The sequence below is a fragment of the Lepisosteus oculatus genome, chromosome 1 (assembly GCF_040954835.1).
Source record: "Lepisosteus oculatus isolate fLepOcu1 chromosome 1, fLepOcu1.hap2, whole genome shotgun sequence".
NCBI lineage: Eukaryota > Metazoa > Chordata > Actinopteri > Semionotiformes > Lepisosteidae > Lepisosteus > Lepisosteus oculatus.
The window spans coordinates 43190571-43210337 of NC_090696.1; the positions used below are offsets into that span (position 1 = coordinate 43190571).

Consider the following 19767-nt stretch of genomic DNA (forward strand, 5'->3'; position numbering starts at 1 on the left):
TAAAGCGTTATTCAAAACATTGTCGTAATTACTCACCGGTGTTGTGCTGCATCGTAACTGGTCTTTTTACACCCGTGGTTTTCGGTGCTATTGGAAATGAATGGATACACACAGTCACGACCACATTACGGCACCAATCGCGGGTAATTCCATTATATTCATTCAATATTGCCTAGTATACAAATATTATACAACGTTTTGTAACTATAGCTAACACGAGACATGCACCGCGATGTTGTAATTGTCTCACAATAAGCCAGATATACATACCGCTGAAATTCGCTGAATCCGCGGCTTCGTCTATCAAGTCGAACAGTTCTATTTCTGTAAACAGACTATCTTCAGACTGTTGCAATTGATCGGCGTGGTCCATTCTGACGAGTTAGGCGATAACGTGAGACTGTAGGAATTGGAATGCAGCTAAAACTTCGTCTGTTAAACCGCTGGTACTTATACTCAAGCCGCTAAACATTCTCTTCTAAGAAACACACATGGTCCCCCCATAAAACCATTAATCTTAGCTATCGTTGGGGGGTGCACGTACTGGTCTGTAGAAATTATTTTAAGAAACATTTTAGAAAACGTTTTAGACCGTTATAATGTTAAAATCTATATTATTTTAAGACATACAACGGTGTCTACATTTCATAGCTGTTAAAACGTGGCGAAAATGTACCGCGTTGTCTTTGTTTGATTCACCAACAGACCGCTAAGAATATTATCAAGCAAAATGTTTTTTATTATGTATCTGTTCTTTATAGGGCCGTGTTCACAAACCAAGCTTGACGTTTTGAGGTTTTATTTTTCAGCGCTGCGCTGTTAAGAACATTTTTGCGTGAAATACCTGTGGTGTTTGTAAATTAGAAAACTTTACATGAATTTAAAATGTTTGTAAACTTTCACTGGTGTCAATTTTAGCCCCCCCTGCATTCCAGAGCCTGTAGCTAACCCCTCCCCACCCCCCGTCTCCAACATCATCACAATGCATCTCTACCGGGAAACAATTTTAAAACTTTAAGAACAATCCGTTACAGTCTGTAGAACAACACCCCACCATTTGTTGTCTGTTAACACCTTAAAGACTTTTATGCTGGCGCTGTGTGGAAATTTATCCCAAACTTTCGAAAAAAGCTGTCGCGAATGTGTTATTAAAAATAAACTGTGTCTTATTACGTTATTTTAAAAACTTTAAGGCCAACCACGCGTTTAAAATTTCTTGTCGGGTGAAACACATCATTTGTGTTTGCGTTGTGTGTTAATACTTTTAAAGTTTAAAACTTATAAACTGATAAGCGAATATAGCGCGTTATAATGTTAAAATCTATATTATTTTAAGACATACAACGGTGTCTACATTTCTTAGCTGTTAAAACGTGGCGAAAACGTGCCGCGTTGTCTTTGTTTGATTCACCAGCAGACCGCTGAGAATATTATCAAGCAAAATGTTTTTTATTATGTATCTGTTCTTTATAGGGCTGTGTTCACAAACCAAGCTTGACGTTTTGAGGTTTTATTTTTCAGCGCTGCGCTGTTAAGAACATTTTTGCGTGAAATACCTGTGGTGTTTGTAAATTAGAAAACTTTACATGAGTTTAAAATGTTTGTAAACTTTCACTGGTGTCAATTTTAGCACCCCCCCTCGGCATTCCGGAGCCTGTAACCCCCACTCGGCATTCCAGAGCCTGTAGCTAACCCCTCCCCACGCCCGTCTCCAATATCATCACAAATCATCTCTACCGGGAAACAATTTTAAAACTTTAAGAACAATCCGTTACAGTCTGTAGAACAACACCCCACCATTTGTTGTCTGTTAACACCTTAAAGACTTTTATGCTGGCGCTTTTATGCTGTGGAAATTTACCCCAAACTTTCGAAAAAGCTGTCGCGAATGTGTTATTAAAAATAAACTGTGTCTTATTACGTTATTTTAAAAACTTTAAGACCAACCCCGCGTGTTTAAAATTTCTTTTCGGGTGAAACACATCATTTGTGTTTGCGTTGTGTGCTTATACTTTAAAACTTATAAACTGATATGTGAATACTTCTCGCTCTCGATAAATCGGGGGGGGTCATCACAACCAATTGTAAAATGTCTTGTGTTATGTAGGCGTGTTACACCATTGGCGCATATTCTTAAACGCTCCGACCTGACAGGGCCGCAGTGCGTGCTTGGCGCTGTCAGACACCACAGAGCTGCTGAGATGGCTTCTTTGTGTGGAGAAACAACGGGGTCCGCTACTCTACAAAGCGATGAGGTAGGCGGCTAAAATATTTTTTCGACTCGTGGAATTGTTGTATCGGTGCTTAGCGTATGTCATTTTAATACTTGGTCTTCTTTTTAGCAAAACCCTAACCCACCCTCTGAACCCGGTGACAGCGGTGGGGGTGTGAGTTCAGCTGGGGTGCCAGATGCTGAAGAACAGCCGGGTGCTAGCGATGATACCACGCTACAAATGGTAAATATTAACGAAAAACCTTAGCTCAAAAGTGTAAATGCTCGGTATTTTAGGTGCAATGCATGTCTATTTTGTTAAGCCTTCCTTTTCTTTTTCCTTTAATAGAATAAAGAGGATGTGGACGGGTCAATCTTCAGCCTGCCGACACATGTGAATGTCTCGTGTCTATGCTTGGGTGTTCGCCCAAATGTTAATAAAGATGATGCCCCAGACCCTAATGAGCCCGATGTTATGCCCCAGATTGTGAAAGCAGTAGTTTATTGCATCTTCAAGCACTGTTTAAAGGGGGTCCTGGTTGATGACTGCCCGGCCTGTTTGATTGACCATCCTGGGCAGCGGGGTCACACATGTCTGTCTATCGGCTACACAGATGGGTTTGAAGATGTGACGTTTGCCGCTTTAGAAATTTATAAGTCTCTCAGTTTAGCCCGAATTTTATCGGTTGTTCTGTACACCGCCCGGTGTCTGGGTTCGTACACCATTACAAATGACACTGAGCGGGGCATAAAACAGTTGCTAAAAAATATAATTGAGGACCACTCCCCATACGAGCATGTACACGCCACCCTTGAACAGCTGGATGAAAAATTAGTAGACGTGACTTTTGATGTGTTGCAAAAGAAACACTATTCTTATTTTTACAGACGCAAAAAAAAAGATCTATGTAAAATGTGAATACAGATTTCACTCTGTTTTACAGACCCGGGTGTGCCATCGACCGAAGAATGAAGAATTTCGAATGTATACGTCTGAATTCTTACTAAGAGTGCTTTACACACTTCTCTCTACAAAGCTTGATATGCAAAACAAAGAGTCGAATGCTAATGTCCTTAAATTTGTTAAAGAGATAGATGCGTATGTCGAGAACTTGAGTGAAATTATTACAGATCTGATGTTTTCAGATCAGAAAAGGAAGCCTGGGGGGTTCTACAGTGTGTATTCCAAAATACAGCGTGTTTTGCACAGAACCTGTGGTAACACCATCCCGCTGGTTACGCAGGCAAATTTTTTTGCCCTGCTCGATCGGATCGCCCAGTGTGGTTCGCACGGCTTTAGACACGGTGAGCGGAAGGGGGTTATGAATGCTTTTTCAGATGCCGCAAAGTTTCTCAGCAGCGTAGGGGTGGTGGTTACGTGTACCGAACTAATTTTCCGCACCAACATTTAATTGTTGAATGCAAACAGGAGCCGGTAACGCATGTGTGCTGCGTTGTTTCACTGTTTGAAAACCCCTGTTGAAATAAAGCGGTTCACATTTCACATACTTGCAAACTGGAGTCTGTAACTTGTGTAAAAAGTGCTGCTGCGCTGTTTCGGTGTTTGAAAACCCCTGTTGAAATAAAGCGGTTCACATTTCACCTGGTGTTTGCCCGGCGATTTCTTTCCGTGAGACTTTACGCAGTCAGTGTGTGTGTGTGTGTGTGTGCTTGCACCCCGGCTGTTTTGGAGACACGGCTTCTGCAGCATATAAGCAACCACGGCCCAAGCGTATTTAGACAGCATGTCTATACACATTAAGATGTAACAGAAACCGTCGTTGAACGCTTGGTGTTCTCTCATGTCCACCAAGTCGGCCTGCCACTGCCAGTCCATTTCGGACACCAGCGTCCTGTTTCTCTTAAAACGCACGCGCGCCGGCTTGTGCAGCGTATAAGCAGCCTGGCCGGACAGCCACTCGACCACCCGCCCGCGGCTGGCGCCGCGCACACCCCGGGATCTCGCGGCCCGCAACAGACCCCCTGCGCCGCCGTAACTGCCCGATTTCCTAGGGTTATAATAGAGCGCACTCAACCCCGCGGCAGACATGCTCCCACTTCCAAACCAATACACACTCGCACACAACCCGGGATGCGCCGGCTGGGGGCTTTGGCACCCCGAGGCGTCGGGGCGACCGGCCGGTAGGGGGTTCCGACCCACACCATTGGCTCCTGAGGGGGCGGGACATGCACAAATAACAACACGCCATTGGATGGCTGGGGGGCGGGACAACCAAACACCGCGGACGACCATTGGATGGAAAAGGGGGCGTGGTACCTGTCAAAAGTTTGACGAAAGGTGTCGCTTTATACTACTGCAGTGTTTTGAAAGTTCTTTAAAATGTTGGGAATAGTGGAAAGTTGAGCTGTTAATGTCTCGAGAAAAAATGGCAATGTTTGCATGTAATGCCTTCCGCATCTTGATAACACCTATAACAGTTTGGTACCCTGCAGATGGAGGTTGTGTTGTGTTTGTGTGCGCTGGTGTCAGATATAACGTCATGCAAGACCAGAAAGTTCCAATTTTATCTTACCTGATTGCAAATCATTTTGCCACGTTTGCTACATCACTTAGGTACTTTGTTGTAAACCCCATGCAGGATCTGAGATTTTTTTTTTCATTTCCATACAAGTCCCCTTTGTGGAGTAACTGGGGTATTGTTGACCCATGAACACTTCCTCCCATCTTGGTCATTGATCTCTGTAACTCTTTCAGAGTCGCTGTTGGCCTTGCAGGGCATCACTAACCAGATTCCTCCTTACGTGTCTGCTCAGTTCAGAGGGACAGTCTGATCTAGGCAGTGTCTGGGAACCTTCCGCTTCTTAGTGATCAACTTGCACAAGCCCAGCGAGATATTGATATTATCTGAGTTGTTTTGATAACACCTATAACAGTTTGATCGGTACCCTGCAGATGGAGGTTGTGTTGTGTTTGTGTGTGGTGGTGTCAGCTAGAAAGATTAGTTTTTTAACCCATTTCTTAATGTGCAGTTCAGGGTAGTTTTTCTGATAGAAAGATCTTGATTGCATCAAGGCAATTGTTTAATCACTTTGCAATGTTTAACTTTACATTTAAGTGTGAAAAATGTTATTACATTATGGCCATATCACTCTGCAACTCACAACTGGCAACCCACTGAAACTAAGCAGGTGTGAGCCTGGTTAGTAGCTTGGTGGGAGACCTCCTGGAAAAACTAAGGTTGCTGCTTGAAGAGGTGTTAGTGGGGCCAGAAGGGGGCGCTCACTCTGCGGTCCATGTGGGTTCTAATGCCCCAGTATAGTGACAGGGACACTATACTGTAAAAAGGCGCCGTCCTTTGGATGACTCTCTGTGGTCATTAAAAATCCTGGTGTGTTTCTCGAAAAGAGTATGGGTGTAACCCCAGTGTCCTGGCCAAATTTCCCATTGGCCCTTACCAATCATGGCCTCCTAATAATACCCATCTATGAATTGGCTTCTTTACTCTCCTCTCCTCCCCATTGATAGTGTGGTGACCGTTTTGGTGCACTATAGCTGCTGTCGCATCAACTAAATGGATGCTGCACATTGGTGGTGGTGGAGGGGAGTCCCCATTGCCTGTAAAGCGCTTTGAGTGGAGTGTCCAGAAAAGCGCTACATAAGTGTTAGCAATTATTATTATCAGCAGCATGGATTGCAAACTTAACTGTGAAAACAATAGGCTAGCCCTGCTAAGAATAAGTTAGTTCAGGTGGGTAGCTGCGTCAGAATGCATCACTGACTGCCCTAACTTTCTTACACCCGAAGAAGGCTCCACAGCTGTAACGTTGTGTTTTCTTTCTTCTCTTTTCAGCGTGAAATAAACCTATTACTTGTACCTCTGCTAAGAACAATACAGTTACAAAGTGAACCATCTTTTTCTACGCCAAAGAGCTTTCATTGGGTAGCATGTTGTAGAGAATTAAAGAATTACAGAAGCATAGTTTTTAAGAGTTTTTTATTTTGTTTACATCATAGCTTAGACTTGAATTGTACATGCCATTAAAAATCCCTTTGCGTACCAATAATGGCACACATGTTGTAGGTTGCAGACATCTGATCTGTAGGACTCAAGCCAGGAGTTTGACGGAGCCATTCAAGGACTTCCACATTCTTATTCTTAAGGCACTCCAGTATCGCTTTGGTGATCGTTCTGTTGAAAGGTGAATTGTTATCCCAGTTTTAGGTCTGTGGCAGGTTTTCCTCTAACAGCTGCCAGTGCTTTACTCCATGTATGTTAGCATACGTTTTCACAAGTTGCCCAATCCCTGCTGATGAGAAGGATAATGTTGCCACGGCTGTCCTTCCCAGTAGTGATAGTATTGACCAAGTGATGCACTATGTTGGGTTTGTGTCAGATATAACGTCATGCAAGACCAGAAAGTTCCAATTTTATCTTAACTGATTGCAAATCATTTTGCCACGTTTGTTACATCACTTAGGTACTTTGTTGTAAACTCCATGCAGAATCTAAGATTTTTTGTTTCATTTCCATACAAGCCCCCTTTGTGGAGTAACTGGGGTATTGTTGACCCATGAACACTTCCTCCCATCTTGGTCATTGATCTCTGTAACTCTTTCAGAGTTGCTGTTGGCCTTGCAGGGCATCACTAACCAGATTCCTCCTTACGTGTCTGCTCAGTTCAGAGGGACAGTCTGATCTAGGCAGTGTCTGGGAACCTTCCACTTCTTAGTGATCAACTTGCACAAGCCCAGCGAGATATTGATATTATCTGAGTTGTTTTGAAAGTTGTTTATGGTTTCACTGAGCTTCACTACCAGACAAATACATGTGTGTTTATTCTGTAATCATGCAAACCATTATTTCACACAGATTGAAACTACTTAGGCATGTTAAAATAATTTTAGGTTTTGCATACTTATGTATCCATGACTCACTCCATGTGTGGAGTAAGTTGTATATATAGAAAATATACATTTCTTGTAATGACTTAAAGTGTCTACATAAAATGTAAAAACTGTGCAAGGGTCTAAAAATGTTTGCAGAGCACCTTATTAGGGGTTAAGGGGGATCTGGAACCTATCCTGGCAAGCAACAGGCGTAATGCAGGATATACTGTACCAGTCTATCGGAGGACCTACAGACACAAACACACACATGCTCACACCAGGGACAGTTTTCTCCAAAGCAAATTGACCTAGGAACATGTCTTTGGACTGTGGGAGGAAACAAAGCACCAAAGGAAACCCACACAAACACAGGGAGAACATACAAACTCCACACAGATAGTAACCCAGGAAATGAACCCAGAGCCTCAGCTCTGTGAGGCATCAGTGCTAACCACTGTGCCACCACTCTGCCCTATGTTAACAAAATTTAAGAAACTAAAACACTATTTAAAATTCAATAGTATTTTAAAGAAATAACAGTCATGGTCCAATGTATTTTCAATTGAAAAGTACAAAAAGGCATCAGCAACAACATATCAGAAGAAATAATATTACAGGAGTTCAGTAACATTGCAGAGTGATAGTTCTAAGGTATTTAAGGTTCTTTTTCATTACTAATGTATTTTTCTTTGTTGAATTATGCATAAACTTAGACATCATAGGGTTGTTTGTTGATCATGTGTAACTGTACAGTACTTTGAAGAAAAAACGTCTTCTATAATTCTTTCTTTGAAATTCTGCAAAAAATTAGATTAGTTGTCCTGCAAATTAAAGCAAAGGTGATTTTTCTGTGTCAGTAAAATGCAACATTACAAATAGCAGGTAAACAGTTTTAGTCTTGCAAGATGATACTCCACGGCAATGTAATTAAATACTTTTTTTCAAGATTTGTCTTGACATCACTGCTGGATTCTGCTCTGTTAGCACTGAAAGTGTTAAAGTGCTAGATGTCAAGGGTTGGCTTCAATTATTCCACCTGCAAGGGGTAGGTTTAAAGACACTATTATTCTAGTCTATTACAATTAGATTAAAAAACACGTATTACTGTATATTGAGAAGCAGAAAGGGGAGTAGCCATAGAGGTTCCCAGTATTGTTGTCTCCTCAATTTCCCTACAGGATCAATAAAGTCTTATCTTATCTTAAATATGGTCATCTGGTGCTCTCACTCATGATCTGCAGTCCTTATCCTTAGTATATTTAGAATAACCAATCAAGGCCCTGCATAAAAAAGCTTAGAAGCTCTATATATAATGTTCCAAATGGCAAAATATTACATATCAGTACTACAGTAAGTTATTGTTTTGTGAAATTTTTAGAAAGTTATTTTTTATCACAGCTGCAATTTACTTTCTGGGTGACTCATTTAATCTCCATTATCTCTCAATACCTAATTCTCTGTTTCATCAAAGACTAAACTTTCCATTTCCGTGTTTTTCAAAGTGGTTTTGACCTCTTGTCTGAAGTAGCTTGGTTTTGATTCACAAAACTCACCCTCTTACTGATACCATATCATTAAAAAATTTGCAAAGGAAAATCATTTCAGTGTGCTAATAATAATAACATTTCTGTTCCAGCTTCAGAAGCATAAAGAAGAACACAAAGATCTGTCTGCCTTTTCCAGAACTTCAGAAGAAAGTCTGGATCTTGCTGATTACCTGAGCTGTTGGCAAAACCTCCTGACATCTCAGTGTTTAGAGCTTGGGGACCTCATTAATAACCTGGATGAGGAGGCAGCTGCTGACATCCGGAAAGTTACCATACGTCTTATCCAAAGTGCAATGAGTGACATCAAGGCCATCCAGCCCAATATTGCCCAACACTTGATGGACTTAGGAGCTCCAAGATACGCCCTGCTGCACTCTGGGCTGACACATGAGCTGGTGTCCAGCGCTCTCTCCAAAGCCCAGGAGAGGCTCCACAAAGAAGGGAAAATCGCTGTAAAAACACTCCAGAGGAGCAGGGATACACTCCAAGAGCAACTGAGGCTGGAGCTTCAGGAACAACAGACCTTGCGCCAGAGAGGGAGGGCAGTGTTTCAGTAAGAAAATATCTTCTCCTGAAAAAAAATAACTGTTTAATTATAATGTTCTTTCCTCTCTTCATTTTAAGTACTTTTTGTGGGAAACAATCCAACCTAAGCAATCCAAAAGTCAATTTTTAGTCTGTCATTGTGGAATTTACTGTTGGATATACCTTGTAATAAAAGGTGGACCTTGTGAGGAAACTGCTGCAGTCTATAAAGGAGAAAGCTGATCGTTATTACCCAAATTCACTATCTAAATGTTCTAGCTTCTGTACTTTCTTCACTGGGGCATGCTAATAACTGGCATTTGGAAATGAGTGATAGATCTTCATAGTGTAATGAGTCTTTGTTTACATTAAAAATTTTAGTAAGTCTTATACACGGAAAACCTTAAATCACAACACAAGAAGCATTGCTGTTGTAACTTGAATCCAGATATATAAGAATGTCACAGTAATTTTTTAAGTCTCATACAATACACATTTCAATAACTTCAATATTTTTAATAGTGCAGTTAATAGTCTTTATAATTAATACATCACAAGATGTGGGATCCCCGTTTAAAGTCCTTAATGGGCAGTGTAAAACAGCAATGTTAAGTGTAAATGACGTAAAAGCACATTAAACGCAGGGCCCCTGTATTTAAGTGTCTATAGATTGGCTTTTAAAAGATTTTAAATTGAAACAGGTCTTCTTTAACTTTCACTGAATATTGCCTAATTTGTTTATTGTCAATACTCTGCCTTGGTTCTGCAAGTGTTGTTTTATTTGTTTTGCTGTTTCATTGCGTAAAAATAGCACAACACTGTGTTTCTGTTTCATTTTAGATGTATAAAACTGTACAGTAGTCTTCAACAAAGACATTGCAACATAAGGTTTCAGAAAAGACAAAGATATATAATAACCAACTACAAGTGCAATAGGAAAATGTGATTTTGTAGAAAAGCTATTGCACATTATTATATTTTGGAAGTGTACTGGGGAACTGGTCATTTTAGATTCTGCAGGTACACATTTGAAGTTGTGAATCAGTTACGATAGAATTACAATAGAAATTAATATAACTGGAAAATCAATTCTACAAGCTTTTTCTTAGTGTAATTTTCTTTATGCATTAAATGGCTTCATTTCATTATCATACCAACATCAAACAAGTTCATTTGTAGTGAGGTGCCTTAGTCTACAAGCCATCTATAAGAGTTGCTAAAGTGCTACAGAACAGGTTTTCTCAATGTTACTGTACAGGTTTTAAAAGTTGTTCTTGTGTTTGACAGAAACCTCTGCAGAGCTCAGCTTACAATGTCTGATGATGATTTATTGAAGATGAAGCTGGAGTTTCAGTATTGTCTTTCAAGGATGGACAAGTGCTTGGTTCTTCCAAGGGCTCTGGCAAGGTCTAGATTGCAGGTCTGCCTGTCAGACTGGAGGAAAACTATGCTAATGAAGATGGAACACAATTATGCAGCTCTACAGGAGAAACAGGTAGTTATCTGCCTTGCAGATCTTTCTGGAAAGAAAAAGCACAGTATGGGACATAATTATGGAAATTCAGCATGTAATGCAAATTACTCATTATATAATAATGTTTGTGTCAAAGTGATATATGTCTTACAGTACTTTGACATGCTTTGATGTTATTGGTATTCAGGAAACCCAAGTTGGCTGTTATGTGATTGCATAGTTTTTTATATGTGGTGAACATATCTCACAAGACAAGGGTCTAGAAGAAGCAGCTTTGTAAATCTGGAGCAGGTACTCCCCAAGAGAACCCTGCAGCAAAATTGGGTACCTGCAGGACAGTAGACAGTTGTTGTGTGCACAGAACATTATGTGGGCAGGTGCAGGACATTACAATTACTGTTGGTGGGAGCAAGTAGTTGCTGTAGGTATTCAGGAATGTGGAATAATACTGGACTATTAGTTAAATCATACAACTCGAACTACTGTGATATAACACAGGTGCCGTATTTCAGTGCATAGTACGAGTGAGAGTGCCGATGATTGCATGGGAAAATTCAGTACCAATTGCACGGTCAGTTAGCAACATTCTTTTTAATTAACCTAAACCTAAAAGGAGTAGACTTTTACTACTGCCTGTCTTTTACTACAAGGGCCACTTGTCAATGCTATGCTCTTTCTTTCTTTCAACTCTTCCCAGTGATGACCACACACCTGTTATGCAGAGGACAGTAGAGTCCCAAGAGCTTTCAGGCCTGCTGTCTTGCTTCTTCTTTTCTACTCTCCAACACACTTATTACTGAAAAAGCGACAACTTGTAATTCAAGGATAACGCATGTATAATTGTTGCATAATAATTGCAAAAAATGATATGACCTAGAACGTCACATAATTTAATGGTTAGTGTTGGCTCATACTTGACATCCCTAGAATGCTTGTTCATTCAATTCTTTTTTAAAAGTTTTTGTTGGCATGTTATGGGCAGTTGTGGCATTATGCTGATGTATTACACGCATGCCTACATTAAGTGCTCTGGTACTTCTGTTGCTTTTCATATACGCACTTCCTCCTGTCCACATTGAGCTCTGGCACCTCATAATTTACAGATCAAGCACTGTTGATAGGCGACAATCTTAAACAGAGATGTTGCGAATGGCTTTGCATTAAGTACAAGTGTGTTTCCTCAAGAACAAGAAAATACACATATATTAGTATTTTGATTTAGGATTTAATTAGTTTATTAAAGCATATTAAGTATTGTAAGGAGAGGAAGCAATATACTGTAAGTTGAATGATACAATGTATTCTAAGCATCTACACATAACTTCTTAACTTTCTTGGTGCCTTGATCTTTAAAGTCTCTGTGCAGGCTGCTGAGAGATGATTTGGCATTCCCCTTGTGACAGGGCAGCAAATTAGTAAAGATTTGCATATTGAGGCAGTTTTCATTGGCTGGCAAGTATGGTTCTATAAATCTAAAAAAAGCTTACACCCGAAGAAGGCTCTACAGCTGAAACGTGTTTTCTTTCTTCTCTTTTTAGTATGGAATAAATGGTTCTATAAATGTTAATTTGGACACAGAGCACTGGTGGTAGTAAAATATCATTGTAAGCCAAGCATTGTGTTGAGTTATACTGCATGTGGCACAATCATTATGTTTACATTAACTGTCTTGGTTAGTTTGTAAGAACTTACAGTCTTAAATTGTCTGAGGTGACTAATGTACAGTAAGTGGTGTAAGTTGTTTTGGCTTTTTTGGCTTTGTTGATCCTATCATTAGTTTAGGTGTATCCTTAGGTGTACCAAAAGCAGAAGAAAAGTTTACAGCTTTTTTTCAATATGTGGGAAATGTTGTATTTGTTTGCCATGTCACCTTCGAAGGGCAAGACATGAATTGGCTGCAGTAATGGGTCGAAAAGTTGAGACACTGAAATGAAATGAAATTCAGCTACATCTTAAAGTTTGTTAAAACATTCATTGTAGTACAGATGCAGAAATTCAAAATGCGCGAGCGATACTGCATTATTTTCCGGTACGCTGTACGCAGTCTACCGCGAGTTACCGGTAAATACCGCTAGCAAAATAATAGTATCCGGAATTTCCGCAAGGTGGTGCTAATAAAGCTCAACCTCTCATGTTTGAGCTGTCGCCATCAAAGTCTTTAACGAAGATATTACTAATAGTATTAATAATGAATGACCTTGGACAAGCTGTAAGTGTAAACTCAAAGTATTGCCCTGGTCCACATTCCTTTTTTCATTGACCGTCTTTGTAAAAGTAACACCACAGCATTTCGCAATCACGCTTTTTTTCCAATCATGCAAAGTACAGTAATTTTTGAGAATCGATTCACCATGCCTTTCACATGCTCATAAAAGAGATTGATTAACATAAACATATTACCGTATGCAAACTGTACTGTATACAGTATGTATATGTATATTTAATGTCTTAACTGTGCCCGTTTAAGTATTGAATATTCATATGGAATTTTACCACTGAAGGGAAATCTTAGTAGCTGAGCATAAAAAGAATAGGAGCATACTGCAACGCGTGTGAAGGCCATAAACGATATTAATTTTAGAAGATAAACATAAACTATATGGCTGGGCTCGGTACTTTAAATAAAACATCCAAGAAACATGGTTTCATTATGACCAGAATCGGTCTTGAAATATTTTTAACTTGATTTACAGTATTTGAGAGGTACTGTATGTCTTGACACCGATACTACGTAAATAGTGTATATGTTTCTAGGTTTATATTATGCATTTCATACGGTCACATTACTTTTGAGCAACTGATAAGAAGCGCGAAACGGTATGGCAAGGGCGTTCTAGTTTTCGTTTTGTTTTAATGCAGTGCAGTGGATTGATTAGAGATATCAAGTACATAAAAGTCATTTTTTCAATGTTGTAGTTCGTCTTGTAAAAATGTTACGAGTACATCATCTGTCAACAATTACACAGGTTCTGTTTCCATATTGCGGATTTTGGTTACGTAATATTATTTTCTAGATTTCACGTTGTGAATATATGATTTGGGCAAACAGAGCCGCAAAGAAGTACATTATGGGTTGTTGTTTTTTTTTTTGCAGTTTTATCTAGAACAAGCAATGCTTAAACCTTTGTCTGATTCTTGTGAAACTATCCACACGACGGTTACAGTACCTAGGAGTTGACTTCAGTGATGTCACTGATGGGATGTTTCTAAAAATCCATCCTCTGTAAAACGTCTTCTCTAGTTGTCCTACATATGTATTCGCTAATGAAGCTGTGTGTTCTGAGCCTGGATCTCTACATTTCTGTATGAACCAGCTTAGAGGGCTAAAGACAGCTTGTGTTTAAATTGAGTGTAAGGTAATTAATGCTTCTAAAGTCATGGTCAGCATTTATTATTGTACTGTGCTGTAAACTTGTTCTGTGCCTAGTTACATTATTTGATAGCTTTATCAAAGCTGTACATTGTCTGTCGATAATGTTTCTGTAGTGCTTTTTCAGCACTCAGCATGTGTGATAGGTTCCTGACTTCCATGTCACACGGTCTGTGATTGAATCCCATGGAACTATGACTTTATTTTTTAGTAAACATTTCTTTGAAAAAATGAAACGTTTCCCTTGGTCAGAGATTAAATAAAACCTCACTCGCACCAAACAAATTTATATTTCTAAATATCACAACATGATCGAATTTAAGTCTTTTTAATAACAATGAATAGTCACCTATGCGTTACAAAATAAACATTTATATTGATTTGAATCGCGTTTTGATTTAAATCGTAAACGCGTGTTTAAATATATGTGTTTAAAGGCGATATACTGTATAAAAGCGCTGATTCTTATGGAATGTGTTCCACCGGGGATTCAAAAAAAATATTTTTTTTAATCGCGTATCTAAGGAAAATTGCAGTATAACTTTGTTCATGCACAAACAGTGGCATGTTACATTATAATTTGGGTGTCTCCTCTTGCCAGAAAGCTCTAAATTGCATTTTGAGTGCGGTTTTTGACTTTTTCTAAATTGCAACCCATAAATAAAGCTGATACAGGTTAGACTTACTGTATTCTAAACTGTATTACAACAGCACATTGGACAATGCAACCGCACTCAAAATGCAATTTAGAGCTTTCTGGCAAGAGGAGACACCAATCACGTACCGCGGTACCCCGCGTCATCTTGCGTCACGATGCGCGACGTCGTAGCCAATTACCTCCGGTACATGTCTGTACCGCGCACTTTGAATGGCTGCATCTGTATTTAGAGAAGCATTACATTTCATGAAACAACATCCAGAATATGTGGTAAATTGACTGCCTGTACATAATGTATACATCAAAACACAAAAAAAGATGCAGTAGGTGGGAATTATTGCTGATTTTAAGCTTTGTGCTAAAAAAGAGATTTATTGCATCCAGTTTAACAATAAAAGTCCTAAAGGATGCTTTTCTCTGTTTATTATTTGTGTGACATTCAAATTTGTATTGACAGAAAAAGTATAAAATCAAAAAGCAGTCTTCTGGGGCCACACAAATGCAAGAATACAACGAGCTCCTGGTTTTCCGGAAAAGAACACAAGAAAAAATCCAGCTTTATGAGCAGGAAAAAGAGATGGAAAGCACAGCAATGAAGAAGGTAAGTCAACTGAAGTACTGTATGTACATTTATTTAACAAAAAACCTGATATTGCAGACTATGTTAACAAAACTTGTTTTGTATTTAACTATTGTGAAACAGCTGGGAACTATAGTATATCAATAGACTCCAGGTTTCAGGTTTCACCAAACCAATTGTCTTTCTCCAAATTGTTAGATGACAAAAGGCAGCAATTAATTTGCCACTGCTTTCCATGGAATATAATTAAGATCCACTATCTTGTCTGAACCTATTACCCTATTAGAGCGTATTTTCATCCATCCATTTTCTAACTGTTTTATCAGCATAGTGTCGTGGGTGAGCCAGAGCCTATCCTGACAAGCAAAGGGCGCAAGGTATTCACCCAGGACAGGGCACCAGTCCTTTGCAGGGCACACACAGACACAAACGCACACACTCACTCCAGGGCCAGTTGTCCTAGAAGCCAGTTAACTTGCCAGTACAGTATGTCTTTGGACTGTGGGAGAAAACCTACTCAGACAAAAGGAGAACATAAAACTCTAGTTTATTTTAATTTCTGAAAAAATTATATTTATTAATACATTTTATAGCCAGCAGCCATATCCCCCTGCAGCTCTCAATTGACTACCCACTGAAGCTAAGCAGGTTTGAGCCTGGTCGGTACCTGGATGTGAGACCTGTTTCTGCTGGAAGTGGTGTTAGTGGGACCAACGGGGGACGCCCACCCTGTGGTTTGTGTGGGTCCTAATGCCCTGGTATAGTGGTGGGGACACTATACTGTAGTGGGCGCCGTCTTTCGGATGAGATGTAAAACCGAGGTTCTGACTCTCAGGGGTCATTAAAGATCCCCGGGCATTTCTCGATTAAGAATAGGGCGTTATCCTGGTGTCTGGGACACATTTCCCCCCTCGGCCTTTACCGTGGCCTCCAAATTGTCCCCATATGTGATTGGCTATCACTTGCCCTGCGATGGACTGGTACACCGTCCAGGGTGTACCCTGCCTTGCACTCGTTGCTTGCCAGATAGGCTTTGGCTTCCCACGACATCATATGGTATAAAGCACTTTGGCAAATGACATGACAATAAATTGTATTTTAGCTTTCCATTTTTCATCACACATGACATTTTTTGTGTTGCACGTTCTGTGATAACAATCTTGTAATAAATCTTCTGATTTCTGCTTAGGTTGTTTTTTTTGCTTCATAAGTAACTGGCAAAAGTATCTGAAAAGATTTTTCACGGCCAGCTTTTTACCCATTTAGGTTCACTCCTGCTCTAAATGATACATACTGGTTTTGAGAAAGGCACATTTCAGAGGAATGATAATACTGCTCTTATTATTGCGAACGAAGATCCCACACTTTTTTTTCCAAGCTATCATCTTGTCTTTCTGATTTGCCCTGACACCAAGCTGTGTGCTAAGGCCTGCATTACAAAATTAATAAACTATCTTCAAACGGGTTTTACTAAAGGGCACCTGATATCTGATAATGTTCACATCATTACACATGCAGCTACAGACATTGCTTCCCCCTGCCCTTGTCTCATTGGATACCAAGAAGGCTTTTTTTGCCAGCTTCAGTGGGAATATCTCAGTCCTTGAGATCAAACTTTAAGAATAAAATTAAAATGTTATGTTCCAAACTGTCAACAATGGCGTCAATTGACTGCAGGTATTGTTTTAAATTTGCTGTTTCTAGAGATACTTGTTAGGGATGTTCACTTTCACCTCTGTTACATGCCTCCTCTTGGTTCAAGTTCAAGTTTATTGTCATTATCCTCATACATAGGTATATGGTATAACAAAATACTATTTAGATAGCTCTCAGACTCTAAGTAGTGCAAACAACAATACAATTGTGCAAGTAAAGAAGACAGAGACAACAGACAATGTGCAAAACAACAACAGATAATGTGCAAAATCATACGTCAACAGAATGAAGTAAAGCAGTGGTTCTCAAACTGTGGTACGCGTGCACCTGCAGTGGTACGCGGCATGCCGCCAGGTGGTACGCCAAATAACCCTGGAACTTTGTTGTGTGCGCTGAAAAATCGGGACTGGTTTTCATATTTTGTAGTTTTATACGTGTCGAATACGCAGCCTACATGCTACGATACAGTGTGCGCTAATACATCAGTGGACACAAGAGATACTCTGTAATTCTATACCACTCTATAGGAATGCGTGCTACGGACGCAAGTGACCAATTGTATTTTAAAAAAAGCTACTGTATCTCCAGCAAATAGGGAGGTAGGAGAATGTGCGTGATTTTGGAACAATGCCAACGTTGTAAACAAAGGAATGCATAGAAATGCGTGCTACAAATGCTGGTAATCTGGTGAGCACAGGAAAGCGTGAAAAATAACAGAAAAATATTTAAGAACTGTTCTAAGTTAATTTGAGAAAAATACACCGAGCGTCTCTGTGTTTCTCTCCCATGCGCATGAAATAAAAACTTAAAATAAACACAAATAAAAACGGAAACGTGGAAAAATGCAAGCTTGCTAAAGCAGGTAAGCCCCACACCATTATGTGTGGAGAAAAAGCTGCTGAACAGCTCGACCTGCTGCCCAACCCCTTTAGTGACACAGTCATTCATAGAAATATTGAAATGAAGGATTATATCAAAAGAACGCTGACAGAGCGCGTTAAGATGAGCAGATGTTTTTCACTGCAATTAGATGAGTCTGTAGTCGATTTGGCCAATTTGTTCGTTTACGTTAGATACGAGTTTGAGGGTACATCCCGTGAGGACTTTCTGTTCTGTAAGCCGCTACCAACAGGAACTACAGGAGAGCACGTATTTCAAATTCTGCATGAATTTATCGAAGAGAATGGCATGGACTGGATAAAATGTGTCGGAGTTTGTACAGACGGTGCTAGAGCAATGACAAGCTGACACAGCGGTTTAGTTGCACGAATTAGAGAGGTTGCTCCAGAAATTAATGGTTTCATTGCAACATCCACCGCGAGACCTTTGCCATCAAGAAAATGCCTGACGATTTAAAATCTGATAAGACTGTTGTGAATTGTATCAAGGCTCGAAAAATTAATTCACATCTGATTTGCTTGACTAAACAGGCTCACCCCTCTCACTGAAATGGTGCTTTTTTATTTTTATTTGTTGTTTTTTTTTCTGTAAAACACTTTGAGAAGCCACATTTTATCAAACAAAGTTTATATCTCTAGCTGTGCTTGGCATTGAATGTGCTAATAATATAATTACTGTATATGTAGTCAGTCTCTCCCAATCCCTGTCTTACCTCCTATTTTTAAATTGTTTTTGGCACTCTATTACAGTCTTAAGTTCATTGTTCCAAATTTGCTGCTGTTATTTTTTGCAATGGAAAATGTCATAACTTATATACTTCATATACCTTAGTATGGAAATTTACTTTTCTTGACATGCTATCAGAGTAAACAGCTTTAATAACACTTTGAAACACGTACAGTATGTGCTGGCATGAGCGGATAAATTCATTTTTCCAGTTCTCTTCAAGATCGTTTTTCCATAATAAAGATGAAGATGTTTTCATGCTTCATTTACATTGTGCTTTCTGCACCATAAAATATATACAGGAGGCCAAGGTCTGACAAAACTCTTTTTCCTAAAATTTTATTTTTACTCCTTCAGCCTGCAGTTAAAGACTTAGGATCCATTAGGATCACCATTTTTTTTTTGTTATACCAGCCAAAATTTTTTAAGTCAACAATTGTGCGTTTTTTGTCTCGGGTCACCTCAGGAGAGCAGGAAAACGTGTAGGCAGAGTCTTCCAACCTGTCCACCTTTGAGGCTCGCATCTTTTAAACCTGCTCCATTTTACAGGTTCAGATTGGAAGAGAAGCGCATCTCTCACAAGCACCTCCGCTAAACTGCAAGTGTTTGTCAAGAGAGCCTTAGCCAGTTATTGCCACCTAACCCTTGGTGGCTCTTAGCCAATTGTGTGCTACTGCTTGGGGACTCATGGTGATAGTTGCCTAGTGACATGAACGTGGATCAAACTGGCAAGGCCTGGATAGTAAAGCTCAGCCTGGCTTTTCTTTTTTGTTCCTGTATGTCTCCATTCTGCAATGTGTGCCTTAGGCATCCTGTGTACGAGGAAGTTCTTTGTGTACCGAATTCACAATCTTTCTGTTATAGGAGAGAACATATGCAAGGAAGCCATTTTGCCCAGTTGGCTTGTTTGTTACAAATTTTCAACGGGCTAGATAGGCTGGATGCTCCTCTTGTTTGTAACTGTTCTTATGTTTGTAGACATTACTATTTAGAATTAGAGATATGATAAAAGAATGTTATAGATTAAGGAACAATTTAAATTTGGCTTCCAAGTGAAATGTCTTGTACCCTTGACTGCACTTGGATCTCCTGTAGAGGCTTTTAAAGGGGTATAGTTCTTGAATGCCAAGTTCCTGCAGATTTTAGAGGTAACTTTCAGTTAGTACTTGATTACTAAATTAAAGTCATTAAATTTGAGATGCAAAGAGAATCAGAAACAAATTTGACACTCAAAGACCAGGGTTGCTTCTATAGTAAATATATTCTGAGG

At 39.6% G+C, this 19767-nt stretch overlaps 2 protein-coding genes across 4 annotated transcripts in view; both read left to right on the forward strand.

Moving 5' to 3' along the window:
- LOC102692398 (limbin) overlaps positions 1-19767 on the forward strand; it is a 134686-nt gene that overhangs the window by 88431 nt on the left and 26488 nt on the right. Inside the window, exons 14-16 of the mRNA XM_069190280.1 lie at positions 8698-9161; positions 10421-10628; positions 15093-15236. Coding sequence (XP_069046381.1) covers positions 8698-9161; positions 10421-10628; positions 15093-15236 — 816 coding nt within the window. The remainder of the gene's footprint in view (positions 1-8697; positions 9162-10420; positions 10629-15092; positions 15237-19767) is intronic.
- Positions 27-3809, forward strand: LOC138239197 (uncharacterized). Of its 3 annotated transcripts, none has more exons than XM_069190266.1 (5): positions 27-143; positions 2108-2255; positions 2343-2456; positions 2562-2606; positions 3157-3809. In XM_069190266.1, exons 1-5 carry the CDS (start codon positions 97-99, stop codon positions 3622-3624), a joined length of 822 nt encoding a protein of 273 aa, XP_069046367.1. In that variant the 5' UTR covers positions 27-96; the 3' UTR covers positions 3625-3809. The 3 variants fall into 3 exon arrangements, with proteins under 3 accessions (XP_069046367.1, XP_069046376.1, XP_069046373.1); XM_069190275.1 differs by having other exon boundaries at positions 30-143; positions 2155-2255; XM_069190272.1 differs by lacking the exon at positions 2562-2606 and having other exon boundaries at positions 32-143.